The 16,512-nt window shown below is 37.7% G+C and overlaps 1 protein-coding gene across 1 annotated transcript; it reads left to right on the forward strand.

Annotated features, from left to right (window-relative positions):
* Positions 1 to 4,360: 4,360 nt before the first annotated feature.
* Positions 4,361 to 7,716, forward strand: LOC147861801 (glucan endo-1,3-beta-glucosidase 5-like). The gene is made up of 2 exons (XM_087322655.1): positions 4,361 to 4,869; positions 6,524 to 7,716. The coding sequence occupies exons 1-2, from the start codon at positions 4,457 to 4,459 to the stop codon at positions 7,626 to 7,628; spliced, it is 1,518 nt and encodes a 505-aa protein (XP_087178781.1). The 5' UTR covers positions 4,361 to 4,456; the 3' UTR covers positions 7,629 to 7,716.
* Positions 7,717 to 16,512: the final 8,796 nt, after the last annotated feature.

Below are 16,512 nucleotides of genomic sequence, written 5' to 3' on the forward strand. Positions count from 1 at the left end.
GATATATCTTAATGGTTGAGTTTGCAAATATTGTTTGAAGGGTAATTAGTTCAAATTTCCATGCCTTTGGATATATGCCATAACAATTTCATAAGCTTTTTGTAGGTAACAATCGGCAACAGTTCGGTTTGAACTGAAGCGAACAAAACCGCGACTTAATGGTTTAAACGGTTCGGTTCGGTTTTGGTTTTAATGGTTTGAAACCATGGTTTAAACGGTTTGATGGTTTTTTAATATTTTTTAATTTTTTAATTTTGTTTTAAAAAACCTTTTCATTTTTAAGCCTAATTCCCACATTTTAGGGAGAATCTTTAAATTTTTAAATAATGAAAAATTTTGAAATTTTGAAATTTTAAATTTGAAATTTGGCTTTAGTTGAAAACCGAAACTAAACCACGTAACCATTGTCGTGGTGTAATTTGTACATTACGTGAAAAACGTATAAAATACCCAATTGAATAAGTATGAAGAAAAGGAATAAAACATTAAAATGTATGTTATATGATGTTGAGATGTCAAGCTCAACCAAGTTTAGATATTTAGTCAACCATGTAACATAGTAGTTACATAATTAGAATCTAGTTAGAAGTGTTGACTTTAAAGCCTTAAATAGAACTTTGTACTTGAGTAAGATACATTCTAGATTCTCCACTACCAAGTTCATTGAATATAGGACTTACATCCTTGTACCTATATTCCAATGTTAGGCAAAGTCTCTGTTGAGCGGACAACCTCAACCGGATCTAGATTGGTGTTCGGAACAGAGAACCGGATAGGTATCTAGAACCAAGAGCTAGATCGGAGAGACGAATCAGATTGTAACTGGTAGGCCGTTAGAGGCCTACAAATCTAGCCTAGTACATAGGCATATTTTTGGGAGTCAGTGTCAATCGCTCATATGAGCATTGAAGTACATGTTAGTACTTCTGTCAGTTCGTGTAAGGACTTGTATAAAAGTGCTCACTGAGCACATTGTATGTACAGAGTGTTATTATTTTGAATTGAGTTTCTGCTTTCTGCTCTCTTTGTCTCTCCTGTGTATTCTATGTTCTTAAGCTTCCATTAAACCTTCATTCTCTGTTTTATTGTTGTAATCCGGTTGAGCCGGTTTGTCTACAAGCTTCTGCATGTTATTCTTTACATGGTATCAAAGCACGAGGGTTGAGAACCTCTAATGCTGACAACTGCTCGAAACAGACGAACCCTAACTTCCGAAAAAGCACAGACCGAAAAGACGAAAGATAGACAGAGGTATGGCAAGCTTGCTTTCGACAAAGAAGCTTGACAGACACAACTATGCATCCTGGTCATACAAGATGCATCAGTATCTGCTCGAACATGGATATTGGAGTTATGTTGAGGTAATGCGCGTTGCCACCAAGTAGTGAATCCATTGATTATGGTAATGAATAATGACGACAACTAATGGGTTCTAAATTCTAATAATAGGTGATGACATGTGATGATCAACAGTGAACAATAAGCATTGATGATTCAGAAATGTTATCGCACAAAATGCTAGGGAGAATGTTTAAGTAAGAGATGAAAACAAAACTCCTCCTTTATCTCAATAGAAAAGTGCAAACCAAAAGAGATGCCTTATTTTTCCCTTAAAAAATCTCTTTCCCCAAAGTCACCAACTTTAATACCACCACGATGACTGTTGTTCGAGCAACAACATGACATTGATTCTCTTGTCCCAACCATCCAATACATAGCCTATCCCCCACCCCCAAAAAAAAAAAACAAAAAAACAAAAAACCCTGCCTTTATTCTAGGTTTCACACAACAACATGACATTGACTCTCTTGTCCCAACCATCCAATACATAGCCTACGCCCCCCACCCCCCCCTGAAAAAAAAAAAAACCCTACCTTTATTCTAGGTTTCACACACGTGAGGCATTTCATTGACCCCCTATGAGTTAGAGTACAATTATTATGCTAAGACTACCATTGCCCCGTGAAAATTGGGCATTGTATCTAAAAGTGATGCTTGCATGAGAACGAAAGATTTGAATCCATATTACGAGCTTGAGATTGAGCTTTATAATGGCATATAAACCAAATAATTAGAAAGACATTTTCTACTAAAATAGACATTTGATCTCAATGTATGTTTTTGAAACTAAAGTTGTGTAATGAATGATCGTGTTTAAATTGCCAAAAGTATTGAGCATAAGACCCGTCAACTATGAACATTTGAGCCTTTATTTACAAGTAAAACCAACTTTCCTAACTAGAAGAATTATTGTTCACACAAGGTTCTCTTTTCTCACCATACAATTGGGGGGGGGGGGGGGATGTTTACCTACACTTTAAGATTATAAGCTTTGTGAAATATTGTTTCCATGTAGTTGTTGCACCAACTTCATTTGCAACAAACAACCCTTGGCCTTATCACATACACATGGAGAAGGGTGTTTGTCGCATGTGTTTTTGCGTAGAAAATAGTGTTTAATTACCATAAGTTATTACAATACATCTTTTTTGTAGTATTATTCTATAATAAACAATGATAATTTCTAGACAACCTAACGGAAGCATGTTCTTCCATGAATTCTTGATCAAACAAAAAAAATCCTACATTGAGATAGACATGTTGAACTTTTCTCATTAGAGATGGAATTGTTATCATGTAAGTAGTTTTGTCCCTCAAACCCAAATATCAAAGCTTGATTTTACCATACTAAGGTTTGTATAATTTCGATAGATTTAACCGTAACAAATGTTTAAACTCACTCCAAATCAGTGATGGTTGAAGAAGATCCAGAGATGATTAAGACCAGTACCCCATGGTTGAAAGTTTTGAAAACCTATAAAGCTTGAATGTTTCCCTTCAACTTGAGGCAAATATAAGAGAATAGATAGATATTGATCCATGTACATAAACTTATGTACGTTGGTATCAACATCTAGTATAATGACACAAGGTCTAAGCACAATGATACGTAGTTTCTGAGTTTATGAACAACAAGGGTATACAGGGCATACATTACATAGATAAGTCACCACACACACACACACACACACACACACACACACACACACACACACACACACAAGACTCTTGCATTACAGTGGGTGGCCATAATTTGCCTACTATGATACTTATGTAAGGCACACAATCTTTCTATGCCTTAACCTTTGAAGAATTCAGGTGGAGTTAGTGTTAGTAATATGTCCCTCCGATGGGAGGAGCTGACAATCGATGACAAGGAGTAGCTGACTGGTCGGGCCGAGACCCAACAATCGATGTCATGGAGAGTCGACTGGGTGAGTTGACTGAGAGAGAGTTGACAATAGATGATCCAAGTCGAAGACAAGACCGACTAGTTGGCCCGACCGGAGGGTCAACGACAAGGTCGACTAGTCGGGCCGACTAGACAGTCAACACAGGGGTCGGCTAGTCGAATCAACTAGTCGACCAGTCGGTGATTGACTGTTACTATAATAATAGGAATAATAGTAGCATAGGCTACATTTGTAAATAACCCATAAGGTGTATAAGTATAAATACAATTAGGGCAAGCATAGTGAGGTAGAACAGAAAAATGATACAGATTAGAGCTTCTGTAGTTGTGAGTTGTAGAGTGTGGTGAGTGCGAGAGAGAGAGAGAGAGAGAGAGAGTGGCGACAGAGTTCAACGAACTTACCAAGTACCCTAAGTGGTTATCCTTCAAAGAAGAGTTGTAACCCTTCTTTGTACTCTCTATATATAGTTGAAGATTTGTTCTCCCGTGGTTTTCCCCCTTTAGGGTCTCCACATAAAACTGTGTGCAGTGTATATTCTGTTCATCTGTTGTTTTCTGTTCGAAGTTGTGTATTTCAGCATATCTTAGAAGAGAGATTCAAGATCCAAATCCATCCATTAGGTACCAGAGCAAGTTGGCAAAGTTTTATGAACATGGTTACACACGGAGAGAAGGAGAGCACCATCCCATCCCATCCCATGGAAATGGAACACAGAAATATCACCACGTCAAAGTTTCTATTACTACTCCCCCACCCTTCTCCTTTTCTCAAGTGTACCTAGTACCTAAGGCTATTACTATAATGTGTCTACACATGCATGTATATGTATGTATGTATGCATGCATGTATATGTATATACATAAATGGCAGCATACATACATACATACATACATACATACATACATACATACATACATATGTATGTGTGTATGTATGTATAACAAATGTAACGTCCAAAGGTAGGCAAATGAAAAGACAGACGAAACGAAAGAATGGAGGAACAAAGAAAACATCCCTTTCTTCTTTCCTTCTCTCTCTCTCTCTCTCTCTCTCACACACACACACACACACACACACACACTGTCTGTACACACATAGAGAGAGAGAGAGAGAGAGAGAGAGAACGAAGAAGAAGAAGCAGAAGGAACGACCTTCTTCTCTGCTTCACTTCCTTCTTGCTTTCCTTCTCATGCAGATCCGCTATGGCGGCATTAGGCAGGGCACCTCCATCTCCATTTCCACACTCTTCACTGCCTCCCGCTCCCATTCCTTCCTTCCGTCATCATCTTTTCCTGTTTCTCTTTCTTCTCCTTCTTTCTCCTCCTCAATCCCTGCTTCCAGCTTCCGCGCTCGGATTCAACTGGGGAGACATCACTTCTCACCCTGTTCCTGCTCGCAATGTGGTTCAAATGCTGCTCTCCAACAACATTTCTAAGGTGAAGCTCTTCGAGGCCATTCCTTCTGCTCTCCACGCTCTCGCTGGCTCAGGAATCGAGGTTATGGTTGGTATTCCTAACGAATTCCTTCACAGCTTTGCTTCTTCTTCTACCGCTGCAGATGCGTGGGTACAATCTAACCTCACAGCTTTCATGGGGAAAGGAGGAGTGAATATCAAGTAAGTATCGAACATGTCCTTTTTTGTAGCTGCTTTTCTTCATTTTATATGACCTGTTCCCCTGTCGTCACTCACTTAACTTCTTATAGAAGAAGAATTCGATCAGAAACGAGTTAAACATCAAATAAATAGCATGATTCGGAACATTTTGTGCAATAATGTGTAGTAAACATTGTAATCGAAGGGGAATTTTCCCAGAAACGAGTTAAAATACGGTTAAAGATTCAAAGAGTTGGCACTAACTAGAATTCGATTCGGAACATTTTGTGCAATAATGCTTAGTAAACGTGGTAATCGAGGGGAATTTTCCCAGAAACGTGTTAAAATACGGTTAAAGATTCAAAGAGTTGGCACTAACTAGAAATCTTGGTACTGAAAACTCAACGGTAAGAGTCTAGCGTGTGAGCTTTGAGATTATGTGAGGATGGGAGAAACTTTTAGGAGTGAACCATTTTCTGTGTGAATAATGAACTCTATACAGCAGAACCTGCTGCAGTTAAGGAGCTTATTTGATTATTACACAGTGGCTTTTCTCAGTGTCTACGTGTCATAACTCTTATTGATCCTTGATCCTTGATCCTTGATCCTTGATCTTCAATCTTCTTTGTTATGCACTGATCTGCTGTATAGATCAAGATAGAAAATCGTTTACCTTGCTCCTTTAGTGATATATGTGCGACAAAGTTTTTCTTTTGTCTGTGTTCGCCCGCAAGAACATATCGTTTTCAGCATTAGATTCTCCTAATAGATCACATTTCCAGGATCTTGATATTGAATCTGATCTACTCCATCATCAATCCATTGCCATTGCATTTAGCTGCGTATGGAAGGACAAATAAGCCAAAAACGACGTACAACTTAAACGATTAGTATGATCCGGAAGAAACTTGCGTTCTGAAGGAAATCTAATGATAAGAGTTTACGATGTTGTTAAATGGAAGATGGACGAAATTTGCGTTCCTTGATATCTGGCTTTCCTTTCGCCATGTTGCTCTCAGTAATTTGCTGTTGTCAAGCACTACATTCTTTCTTTCTTATGACATTTCAAGGGAATTGCTGTGAAGTCTCCAACCGGATTCAAACGTTACTCTCGTATTCACCTAGTGGTTTACCTTTCTGCCACCAATTACTTCCGCATTATGCAGAAAAGCAGCATACATGAAATATTATTCACACCTTATACTCCTTTTACGGTTCTCCTACCTCTCTCTGTGTAACTTAGCAAATTATTGAAATTAGAATACTCCCAATTTGTGAAATCCGTGTAGCTTGGGTTTGCAGTTGTAGGATCTTATGGTTCCTATTGCAATGGAATTTATTTATGCATCAATGTTGTCCCAGTTAGTCGATCTGTTGGCTTATGTATATGCAAAACACAACGTTCCCGTGGAGTATGCCCAATATTGCTTTTAGCACAGATTCATTTGTGACTATTTCACCGATCCAAATTATAACTCTGATCATTCCGTCCTCATTTACTTATAAAGGTGTCCAAACATTGCATTTTCTTAGAACTGAGATGAATTGATGCCATACGAAACCAACCATCTCATGTTACATTCAAAACTTAGTCTCAGAATTATATATATGATGCTAAAAAAGTTATGAATAATTTGCTAATCTCTGCTTATAATCCTTTGAAAATACATTACAGATACGTTGCAGTAGGTAATGAACCATTTCTGGCAGCATATGGAACTCAGTTCCAGAATGATACATATTCTGCTATGAAGAACGTTTACGAATCAATTGTGAAAGTTGGCCTTAGTAACCAGGTTAAGGTGACTATCCCATTCAATGCTGATGTGTTCTTGAACACTGTGCCTTCAAAAGGACAGTTTCGACCGGATGTGAAAGAAAATGTAAGGCAGATCGTTGCACTCTTGGACCAAACCAATTCCCCATTTATTGTGAACATCTACCCTTTTCTGGACTTGACACAACAATCGACTTTTCCGCAAGAATTTGCATTCTTTGATGGGACTAACCACCCTCTCGTAGATGGATCATTCACATACTCAAATGTACTCGATGCAAGTTTTGATCTAGCAATAACAGCACTATCAAGCATTGGCTATTCTAGTATACAGGTGGTGATTGGGGAGATTGGTTGGCCAACAGAAGGTGGGATATATGCAAACATCTCTACTGCACAAAGGTTTAACCAGGGTTTGATCAATCATGTATTAAGCAAGCAAGGGACACCATTGCGACCAGGTACAACCATAGAAGCCTATTTATTCAGTCTATTCGATGAGAATAAGAAAAGTGTGTTACCTGGAAATTTTGAGAGGCATTGGGGAGTCTTTACCTTTGATGGCCAAGCTAAGTATCCATTAGACCTCACAGGCCAAGGGAGGAAAACCAGTACTTTAGTCAGTGCAGATAATGTTCCATACTTACCAACAAGATGGTGTGTGGCTAATCCGTCTGGTAATGAATCACACCTGTTTGTAAATGCACAGTATGCATGCTCAAATGCAGATTGTACAGCTCTTTCAGATGGTGGGTCCTGTAGTAATATCGGTGCTCCAACTAACTTCTCGTATGCATTTAATAGCTACTATCAACAGAATAATCAAGAGGCTAGTAGTTGTTCATTTGATGGGCTAGGCATTGTCACGTTTATCGATCCTTCAGTTGGAGATTGCAGATTTTTAATAGGGGTTTCCAATGGGTGTTTGATCAGATTTCAGCTATGGTTCTACAGTTTGCTGCTGATTATGCAAGTTGTTATTTGTTTAGATTCACTACATTGACTCTCTCTTTTATTTTTTATGATGTTACCATTCTTTCAATGTCATATACTCTTGACATCCATTCAAATCAAAATGCTAATTGAATTTATATGGTTGATCAAAATGCTACAAGGGAGGAAAGTAGTATGCATATATAGATAGATAGATAGATTAGCATGTAATCGCAAATCTTGATGCAAGATCGTTTTGTTTGTATGGTCATCCCTTTGTTGCCAGGCAATGTAACATGAGCATTATAGGCAGCTTCATAATATTTGGCTCACAGATATATTCAACTTCAAGACAGACATGATAGTATATTATATGGCTTGGTTTGTCGTACATTCGCATTCATCTTCAATGTTATATGATTTGTGAGGACGAGGCATCAGTGGCAGCTTTCTAAAGCTGAAAATGCTAATTTTAGCTATTTTGTCGACTGATGCGTATAACAATTTGCAATTAGGTGCATATGACTAATAGCAATTAAGTGAGACTTGTAGGATAAACATGAAATTTTATTGTCAAGACTGCTACTTATTGTCGTCAATAACATTACTGACATGAATAAATTTAGGTTCCAAACAAAGGTGTGCTCTTGAACACAGCCCATGGCAAAGCAACGCTCTTTGAATTAGGTTGAATCACTAATTACTAAATGATGCACATTGCAAACGTTCTGTTGGATCACCTATATCGAATAACTTAAACCCAGAATTTCCACAGCTTATTGTCAACTCGTTTTGTTGAACATAGTGGCAAATATGTTTTCTTGGGTAAAGTTTGATGATGAAGTATAAATTGTGTAAAAAGAAGAAAAATTCTTTTGGTGTCATGTTGTTTGCGACCTTAAACACAAGATTGTTGCTGTTGTCCAACCTCAATATATGTTTTGGACACACTAGGAAGGACAACGGTTGTGGATTGCGAAGTATCCAAGTCCCATGTAGAAAGACAATGGTTCTATGGATGTGGAATTCAGCAAAATGATGCACATCTGTAGTGGATAACACTACTCCACAATCAAGGGGTGGGAGTGAACATTTTCATGTCATGCTGCTCTTACACAAATAGTATATCTATTGGTTGACACCCAATTCTTGGAACAATTTTCCAAGAGTGCACAAAGTGTTGTCTTGAACTCATTACATGGAAGGATTTTACCCTTAATTCATGCACTATCACTTTGCCTCTACCACATTTCCTTTGAATTCCATATATGCTTATGCCTTACAAGTGTCCTATTTTCACATTTTCTTGCTTAGACTTTTGAAAGCAAGGAGTTTAGTGCTTGTAGAGTTTGTTTCCTAGAACCTTTCTTGGAAAACTCTAGTAAATGGAATGTGAAGGTGATGAGGGATGGGAAGGTAAGGTTCTTATGCCAAGTACAAGGGACCTTACTAGGGGAATAGGAAAATAGATGAGAGGAAGTTGATGTAATGGTTTGGGGAGAGGTTGAACGGGTTAAAGTTTTTCACAATGTTATCGTTTAGCTTTTTGAGACTTTTGTGAATGCAATTAGAATTTTCTTCCTCTTGTGATTTTTTGAAGGTAATGAAGCTTAGAGCTAACTTTCAATTTGGAGAACTTGGACAAGAAACTTAGTTTATGCTTGAGATAGATAGATTTTATTATTGTCCTTGAAGTTCAAATATGACTTATGGGACGAAAACTAAATCACTTTTACGTAGCCATGGAATTCAATGATGACTCTTGATGTTCAAGAACATTATTGATAAATGTTGCAATCAAGAGAGCACATTGTGATTGTGAGCGGAATGCGTGTAGGGAGTGGACTAGGTTAACTAGGTTAAGTCCCACACTTGTAAGAGCAAAATATGCATAGTTGGTAAGTCTCCTCACCTGACCCCGAATTCCCCATCCCACGTTGAAGAAAATGTGATCTACATTATATTGAAGCAATGGTGAGGATTATGAACAAAGGATGGGCTTTAGCTTTGATTGATGAGTGCAAAAGAAGGTTTTGTAGGTCGATGCATCATATGTATTATAATGTGTGAAACGTGAGCTTCCACAAATTTCCCAAGTTGTATCTTCTATGAAGTAAATGTGATGCATCCAATTTTCCAAACCATTTCTTCTTATCTTCCATCCATTGAGTTGGGGTTTTCTATGTGTCAAGTCCATTATTGAAACATAAAAGGAAGAAAAGAAATTGAGAAAAAGGGAGTTTGTATTAGCAAGAGACAAGATCTCAAGACTACCTCGAATATAGGTGTTGAGAGAGAATGGTTTGATAATGAAAAATTACTCCCATAGATATTAATATTGAGCTCATGCATAGTCGCCATCGAGACACCATGATGTTGTTAGTATCACACAAATGTTACATTAATGTGGTTATGTATAGGATATGTTACAATATTTTTATTTATGGGTTCAAAACTCTAAAAGGTTATGCCATTTTGTGTGTATGCTCATAAAGCTATAGTCCTCTTTTGACAACAAGTTCCATTAGTCACATGCCACAATCTGGACTTGGCTTCTTAGGATCACAATGAAGAAATTCTTGGAGAAGAGTTGGGAAATTACCAAGATTCTAGTGAGGTCGTATGTTAGATCATTGGGTGTATAGTCTAACAAATCCATTAAGAAATATGGTCTATGACACAGGACCTTGGAATCCAAAATGACGTCAACCTTGTACTATGGTCCATCTACTAGTTGACTAAGAGATGGGAGAAAAACAATGCAATTTGGAATAGAGGTTGACGCATAAGGTTATAAAAGTGATACATGGAACGAATTGTTGATCTGCAACTCATTTGTATGAGGCTTGGGTATTGTGTAGTTTGTGTGAAAGATGTGCTTGAATCCTTTGGATTTGAATGATACCATTCTTCGTAGTTGGATTTGCATTACCCCATTCTAATCCATCCATCGACAAAGCCTATGCATCCTTCTCAAATTGTCGATCCTTGACAGTGAGTACTCTATCTCATTTTATAGAATTTTGGAGCTCCTCTTTTGGATAAAAATAATGGTGCCTCTATTAATGTGCACCTTATCCTTATCTTAGGAAGGGTAAGGGTGCCTAGTGCTAGCCTAAATCGTTGTTACCATGTCTGTATTCACTTTAGTGTCATCACTTTTGTATTATAGGGTGAAGGAGCAATAGATCTTGAGTATAGACAAGTTTGTGGCTCAATACATCTCATTAATGCTTCTAGTTTACAAGTTAAAAGTTCTTCAAGGAGACTGGCGGATGAGAATGAAAGAAATGTCAAAACATAAAATTGAGGTTGCAATATGAGGATGGATCCAACAAGGGTCTCTATAGAAGACCATGATGGAACTTATCATGGACTTGGAAAGAGTAAATGTGTGACTCACAAAGAATTAAAGGTTCGTAGCGGATAGAAAGAAAATTTGACTTGGCGATTGACATAAAATATATTACATATATTTTGAGAGATTCTAGTTGCATGCTCATGGGAATAAAATTTGGACGAAACAAAATTTGGTGGATTAGGTGGTTAGCATGGGTACGGTGGAAGGAATGTTCTTAATTGTTTTGGAAGGCAAAATACAAACAACCTTTGGATTTCGGCCAAACTTATGGATTTGCGAAATATGGCTGAGTCGGCCAGGCCATAAGTTCGGGCTTGTCGATTCGGCTATGTTCACGACCCCTTCTGGATTGATCGCGATAATTGGATACAAGTTGTTGTACTTGTGTCCGCGTCCAATCTTCAGGTTTCCTCAGCTGATCATCCATGTCGACTCATTGAGAGTTGTTTGGTACTCGTCTTCAACTAATATGTCGATGGAGACCAGACTCCTTTTTAGATTGGGTACATGCTGAACTTGGTGCAAGGTGATCATGTTGCCATTCGGTAATCAAATGGGGACCTCTCCTATCCATGCAATTATGTGCTCTTACCCGTTGCCAAGTCGGACAGTGTCGTTGGTGTCAACTGAATAGTTTGAAAACCATTTGATGTTTGGGGTTACGTGAAATGTGGCACCGGAGTCCAATAACCACGTGTGTGCGTCTTGCGCACTGTAGAGGACCTCTCCAATCACCGAGTCCTCTAGAGAGGGAATTTCTCTTGATCGAGAGTTGGCAACATTGATTTGGTTGCCGATTGGAGAGTGGTTCAAGTCGGATCGTCTCGAGTTCCGCTTGAATCGTCGACCCCTCTCCTTCCTCTTGATCGACCAACAGTTGGAAACATTGAGACCGGGTTTTCTGCAATGAGTGCAGAAATCACATGGTCAACTATTCCTCGACTTCGACCTCTGTCGGTCTCCCCTCTTTCTCGATCGACTGGTGTTTCGACTAGATCGTTCGACTTGTTCTCTCGATCGACTCGATCGAGTGATGGGCTTCTGTCGACTTGTCGATGGTGAGTCCCATAAATTTTTGCCGAATATCCTCTATGAGAATTTGATCGATAGTTTCGTCCAGGTTTAGCCTAAGGCTGCTATTGGCGAAAGTCATGCAGAATACCTTCCAGCTCGTTGGCAAGCTCGATAGGAGGGCAAGGGCTTTCACTTCTTCTTCGAAGTAAATCCCTTGGGAGGAGAGTTCAAACAACACCCGACTGAAGGTATTGATGTGGGAGGTTGTTGGATATGTCTCTCTCATCTTGATGTTGAATAGTTGTCGGATCAATATCAGTTTTGAAGATGAGGACTTCTTCTCATACACAGCCTGTAACTTCTCCTACAAAGAGAATGTTATCGCCTCCTTTGCCATACTGAAATAGACGTTTTTGGCCAGATGCATTCGAATGGTGGAGTGTGCAATTTCATCTATTGATCTCCACTCTTTGGCTGATATTGAGGCAGGTTTTTCGCTATGTCGAATGACCTTAACCTGTCTTCGAATGATCAACACGTCTCGCATCATCTCCTTCCACAGGGCAAAGTTTTTGTCGTCGAACTTTCGGATTTCAACTCCTGTTCCAGATGTTGAAGCCATGTTCGTTTGAAGTGAGATTTACTGACCTGGTCTTTTCTTTCGGTTGTAGGGTTTCCTCTTCTTGGATTTTCTGCAATTCGCTGTTGTTGAACAACAAAAGGCTCTGATACCACTTGTTGATGGCTATGTTCGGATATGTGCGCGGAAGTATGTGTGAGGACCTGTTTGTGTAGAACTCCCAATAATAGAACTCAATGAGTTTTATTATGTAAAGCTCACACAATAGAATTATTTGGAGGGAATTTGGGGAACAATGGGAGTAGGACAAACAATATTGACCATTAGTGTAGTGCCATCGATTTTGTTGTATATCATGCCATTGTCTACAACAAACAAGAAGTCTGACAACAAAACCTTGTCGTCCTCAATCCCTCTCCTGACTTAGTCCAAACGTCAAGCCGAGGGTTCACACTCTTGAAGAATCTTTTCACCCTCTCCTGCTCGCCCTCATCAATGTTCCCAAAATACCTCAGGATAACCAATAATATATTTATTTATTTATTTATATAAAATTCTAAACTCTACCCCCTCCTATTGTTGTTGACAGTTGTCAATTGTTCAAACTTAACGATGTATCATCAACCTATGACTCACGTTTATGAATGAAAACTCTCCAAATCAAGCAGACCTTCTATTTAAGAACAAAATGCCCTAAACATTGTTTGAAATTCCTTGACATCAAAGTAACGACGTCTTGTGTGACATAATAAAATAAAGTTTAAAGATGTGAATATATCTCTAGGATATTTATGTACACGTGTATGTAAAATGGTGTATTTGGCTTGTAAAATTGTGCAACTTCCAAGCCCTTTCAATCATATATAATGAGATTATGAAGAGAATATCTCTATTTGGATTTGTTATTTGAATATAATAGATTTGCACTTCACCCCAAACATATCAATAGTATTGCCATTAACTTGCATAGATGAGCAATAACAATTCACTAACACATTTCGCGTGAGGGCATTTCTTGTTTCACATATATATTGAAAGTCACTTGAAAAATCGCTACATGTTGATCCACTTTATATTGGTCAAGCCACTTGTTGTGGGCATATTGGTAAATGCTTGGGTGCCTTAAAAAATGAGCTCTCTCTCTCTCTCTCTCTCTCTCTCTCTCTCTCTCTCTCTCTCTCTCTCTCTCTCTCTCTCTCTCTCGATGGGTCCTTTAGATATGGAACATATTTCCTCATAAGCTTTTAGATTAATGTTTAAAAACCAAGTATATTGAATTCGGTGGGGATTCCAATATATTTGCGTGTACACTATACACACACATATGCACATCTTGTTTGTACCTATCTATAATACATGTAATATGTAGGTGATGATAAACAATTTGCGACTCATGCACATAATTATGTCATTTGCATATATTGGATATGCCCTTATTCATTTTCCCAACCAAACATAATTTTTGAGGTTGTCTTTGGAGTTACGCAATGGTTGAGCTCAAATACGAAATTTACCATTATGTTCATTTCATATAGAAATGAACATGCCTTCAATAATTGAGATAATCCTAGAATCAATAATCATGCATACACTTTTGACGTAAAAAACTTCACAAAACCAAGGCTTATAAAATACCATATTTAAAACAATGTTCAAACTCAATAGTTGCATGACCATACATGTGATAGAAGGGGTTTTACAATCTCTATTTTGAGTTATTAGTCCCGCACAAAAGTGCACTTTAAAGGGCATTTTTGTTCGGGACTTTGTTGACATTGCGTAGGGACTTGCATACACACTTTATTTCAAATTTGGGAGGGAAAACGTTATGGATGGGACAAGTTTATTGAGGTTTTACTCCAAAGAATTGAGAAATATTTTGTGCTTATGTGTCAAAGTTGTCGACTTTCAAGTATGCTTATTTAATTTACAAAATGACTTTTCTCATGTTTGGCCAATATTCAAACCCTTGATCACATTAAAATTAAAACTAAGCACATAATGAAGCTTCTAGCAAGAAGCAGAACTAAGTAGTTACTAGACATTCCCACATTATAATTAGAAACTAGATTAGCAAATTAAGATTCTAATTAGGGCATGCTCAATTTCTACAAGTGATTTTAAGTATTAATACATATATAAGTGGATTTGTACTAGACGAAACATATATAAGTGGATTTGTAAATAATTTCTACTAGACGAAACATATATAAGTGGATTTGTAAATAACCAAGGATACGTTTTGAAGTATTAATACATTTATAAGCATTTGGGTGAACTTTGAAATTTTGTTAAAAAAAACTCCTTTAGGTTTCAATATTTTAAGTATCCTAATGTGGATATCGTGATAAAATGCCTACATTGAAATAAAGGAAATGACTATTGAGAGGATTCTCAATATTTTTTGATTATTAGTAGTAACTCCCAAATTCTCAAGTTTGTTTTAATTATGACATTGCCTGCTCACATCTATGATGCATTGTCATCACCATTCAAGATGATGGGCACAAATTTGACTAGTTCAGTATAGAGCCAAAAGATGACAGGAAATCTGGCAATTAGGCTATATTTTGACATGGAATGGTGGAAAGAAGGATCCATTCCATGAAACATCACAAATGTCCGAGGTATATTTAAGTCTAGCTAAGACAAAAGGTAGGGCACACTTTCTATTCAAAATCTATAACATCTTAAGTATTCCAAATGAAGATCGAAGAATCTCTTAAAAAACGGTCATCAAGAATGAATCCACTTTTAGAATATATTTGTATGATTTTTAAGGGGTCATCATAAATATACATGGATATCCATTTTTTGTGGCCACCAATGTTGAGAACTCCCTGAAAAAAAGGTTGCACTCCTTGCATTTGAAGAAGAACTTCAACGAGGTCGAATATTAGGAAATCATTAGTATGGGGTGTAGTCTTATTGACTAATGATCATGATGCTACTTACTTGTCCTGCTCACATCAAATTGAGGATCAAATATTGAAAGGTACAAATGTGAAATGTGGACAAATATAGGAAGAGGATCAATACACTATGACGTATTAGCACTAAAAGTGTATGGATTGAGAAACAACATGCTCCTACTATACAAATCATAAATTATGAGCTACACTTGTAAAGCTCCATTCTTTAACCCTACATTTGCATGTGCCTTTTGCAAAATAATATGCTAGTCAAACTTGGATATGGTCGTATGCCATGGCAAATGGCAACGTATTTGCTTGAGCACGAGTACGAAATTATGTTAGCCAAGTTTTTATGGGGATTGGGGATTGATCCCTGGGTTGTCGTGTCCTACTTTGGATTCAAAATAAGTATACGAAGGACATGTGCAGTTGTTGAGTTACGCTTGATTGGACTTGTTCAAGTTAATATCGGAGTTCTAACGAGCTTGCAAATTGGGATCACACGTTTTCCTTAATTATGGTGGCAAATAACATACAACATGCAGAAAGCTCCAACGGCAACAATAGAGTTGAAGGAAGGAAGGTATTATTTGGGAGCTACTATTCCAGAAACGTATACACAAGTGTTTCCGAAGTCAAGAATCTTGTCAAGAGGGATAGAAGAAGTGTTAAAGTTTCTCATCGGACAAGAGCGAGTGTGCTATGAGCCTCTCCTCTGCGGGCAGAGATGAACACACACTCTAATGCTAATGATAAGGTAGAGAGAGAGAGAGAGAGAGAGAGAGAGAGAGAGAGTCTGGGCCCATGAGAAACATGTGTGTGTGTGTTTTCTTTTGCAAGCTCCCAAAACACAAACATCATGATTCATGGCATTATTCACATATGTACATATGTATATGTATTATTGTATATATTTGGTCAGGGGTCACATTTATAAATACAAAACGTTTATTAGAAACATAGAAAAACGGAAAAGCACAAAAAATAGATATGTAAGAGAAAGAGGGGGATGATGGGTATGTATGTATGTACATACATATATATATTTCTCTTTATTTCTTTATGTAATTATTAATTAATACTT

This window comes from Azolla caroliniana, unplaced genomic scaffold, assembly GCF_043228905.1.
Source record: "Azolla caroliniana isolate FFs.n. ecotype wild unplaced genomic scaffold, voAzoCaro1.0.p SCAF_7, whole genome shotgun sequence".
NCBI lineage: Eukaryota > Viridiplantae > Streptophyta > Polypodiopsida > Salviniales > Salviniaceae > Azolla > Azolla caroliniana.

Bases quoted from the DNA above. Each gene is read 5' to 3' on its own strand.
- LOC147861801 (XM_087322655.1), top strand. From the start codon at position 4,457: ATGGCGGCATTAGGCAGGGCACCTCCATCTCCATTTCCACACTCTTCA. The intron at 4,870-6,523 runs GTAAGTATCGAA...AATACATTACAG, and splicing joins AAAGGAGGAGTGAATATCAA to ATACGTTGCAGTAGGTAATG.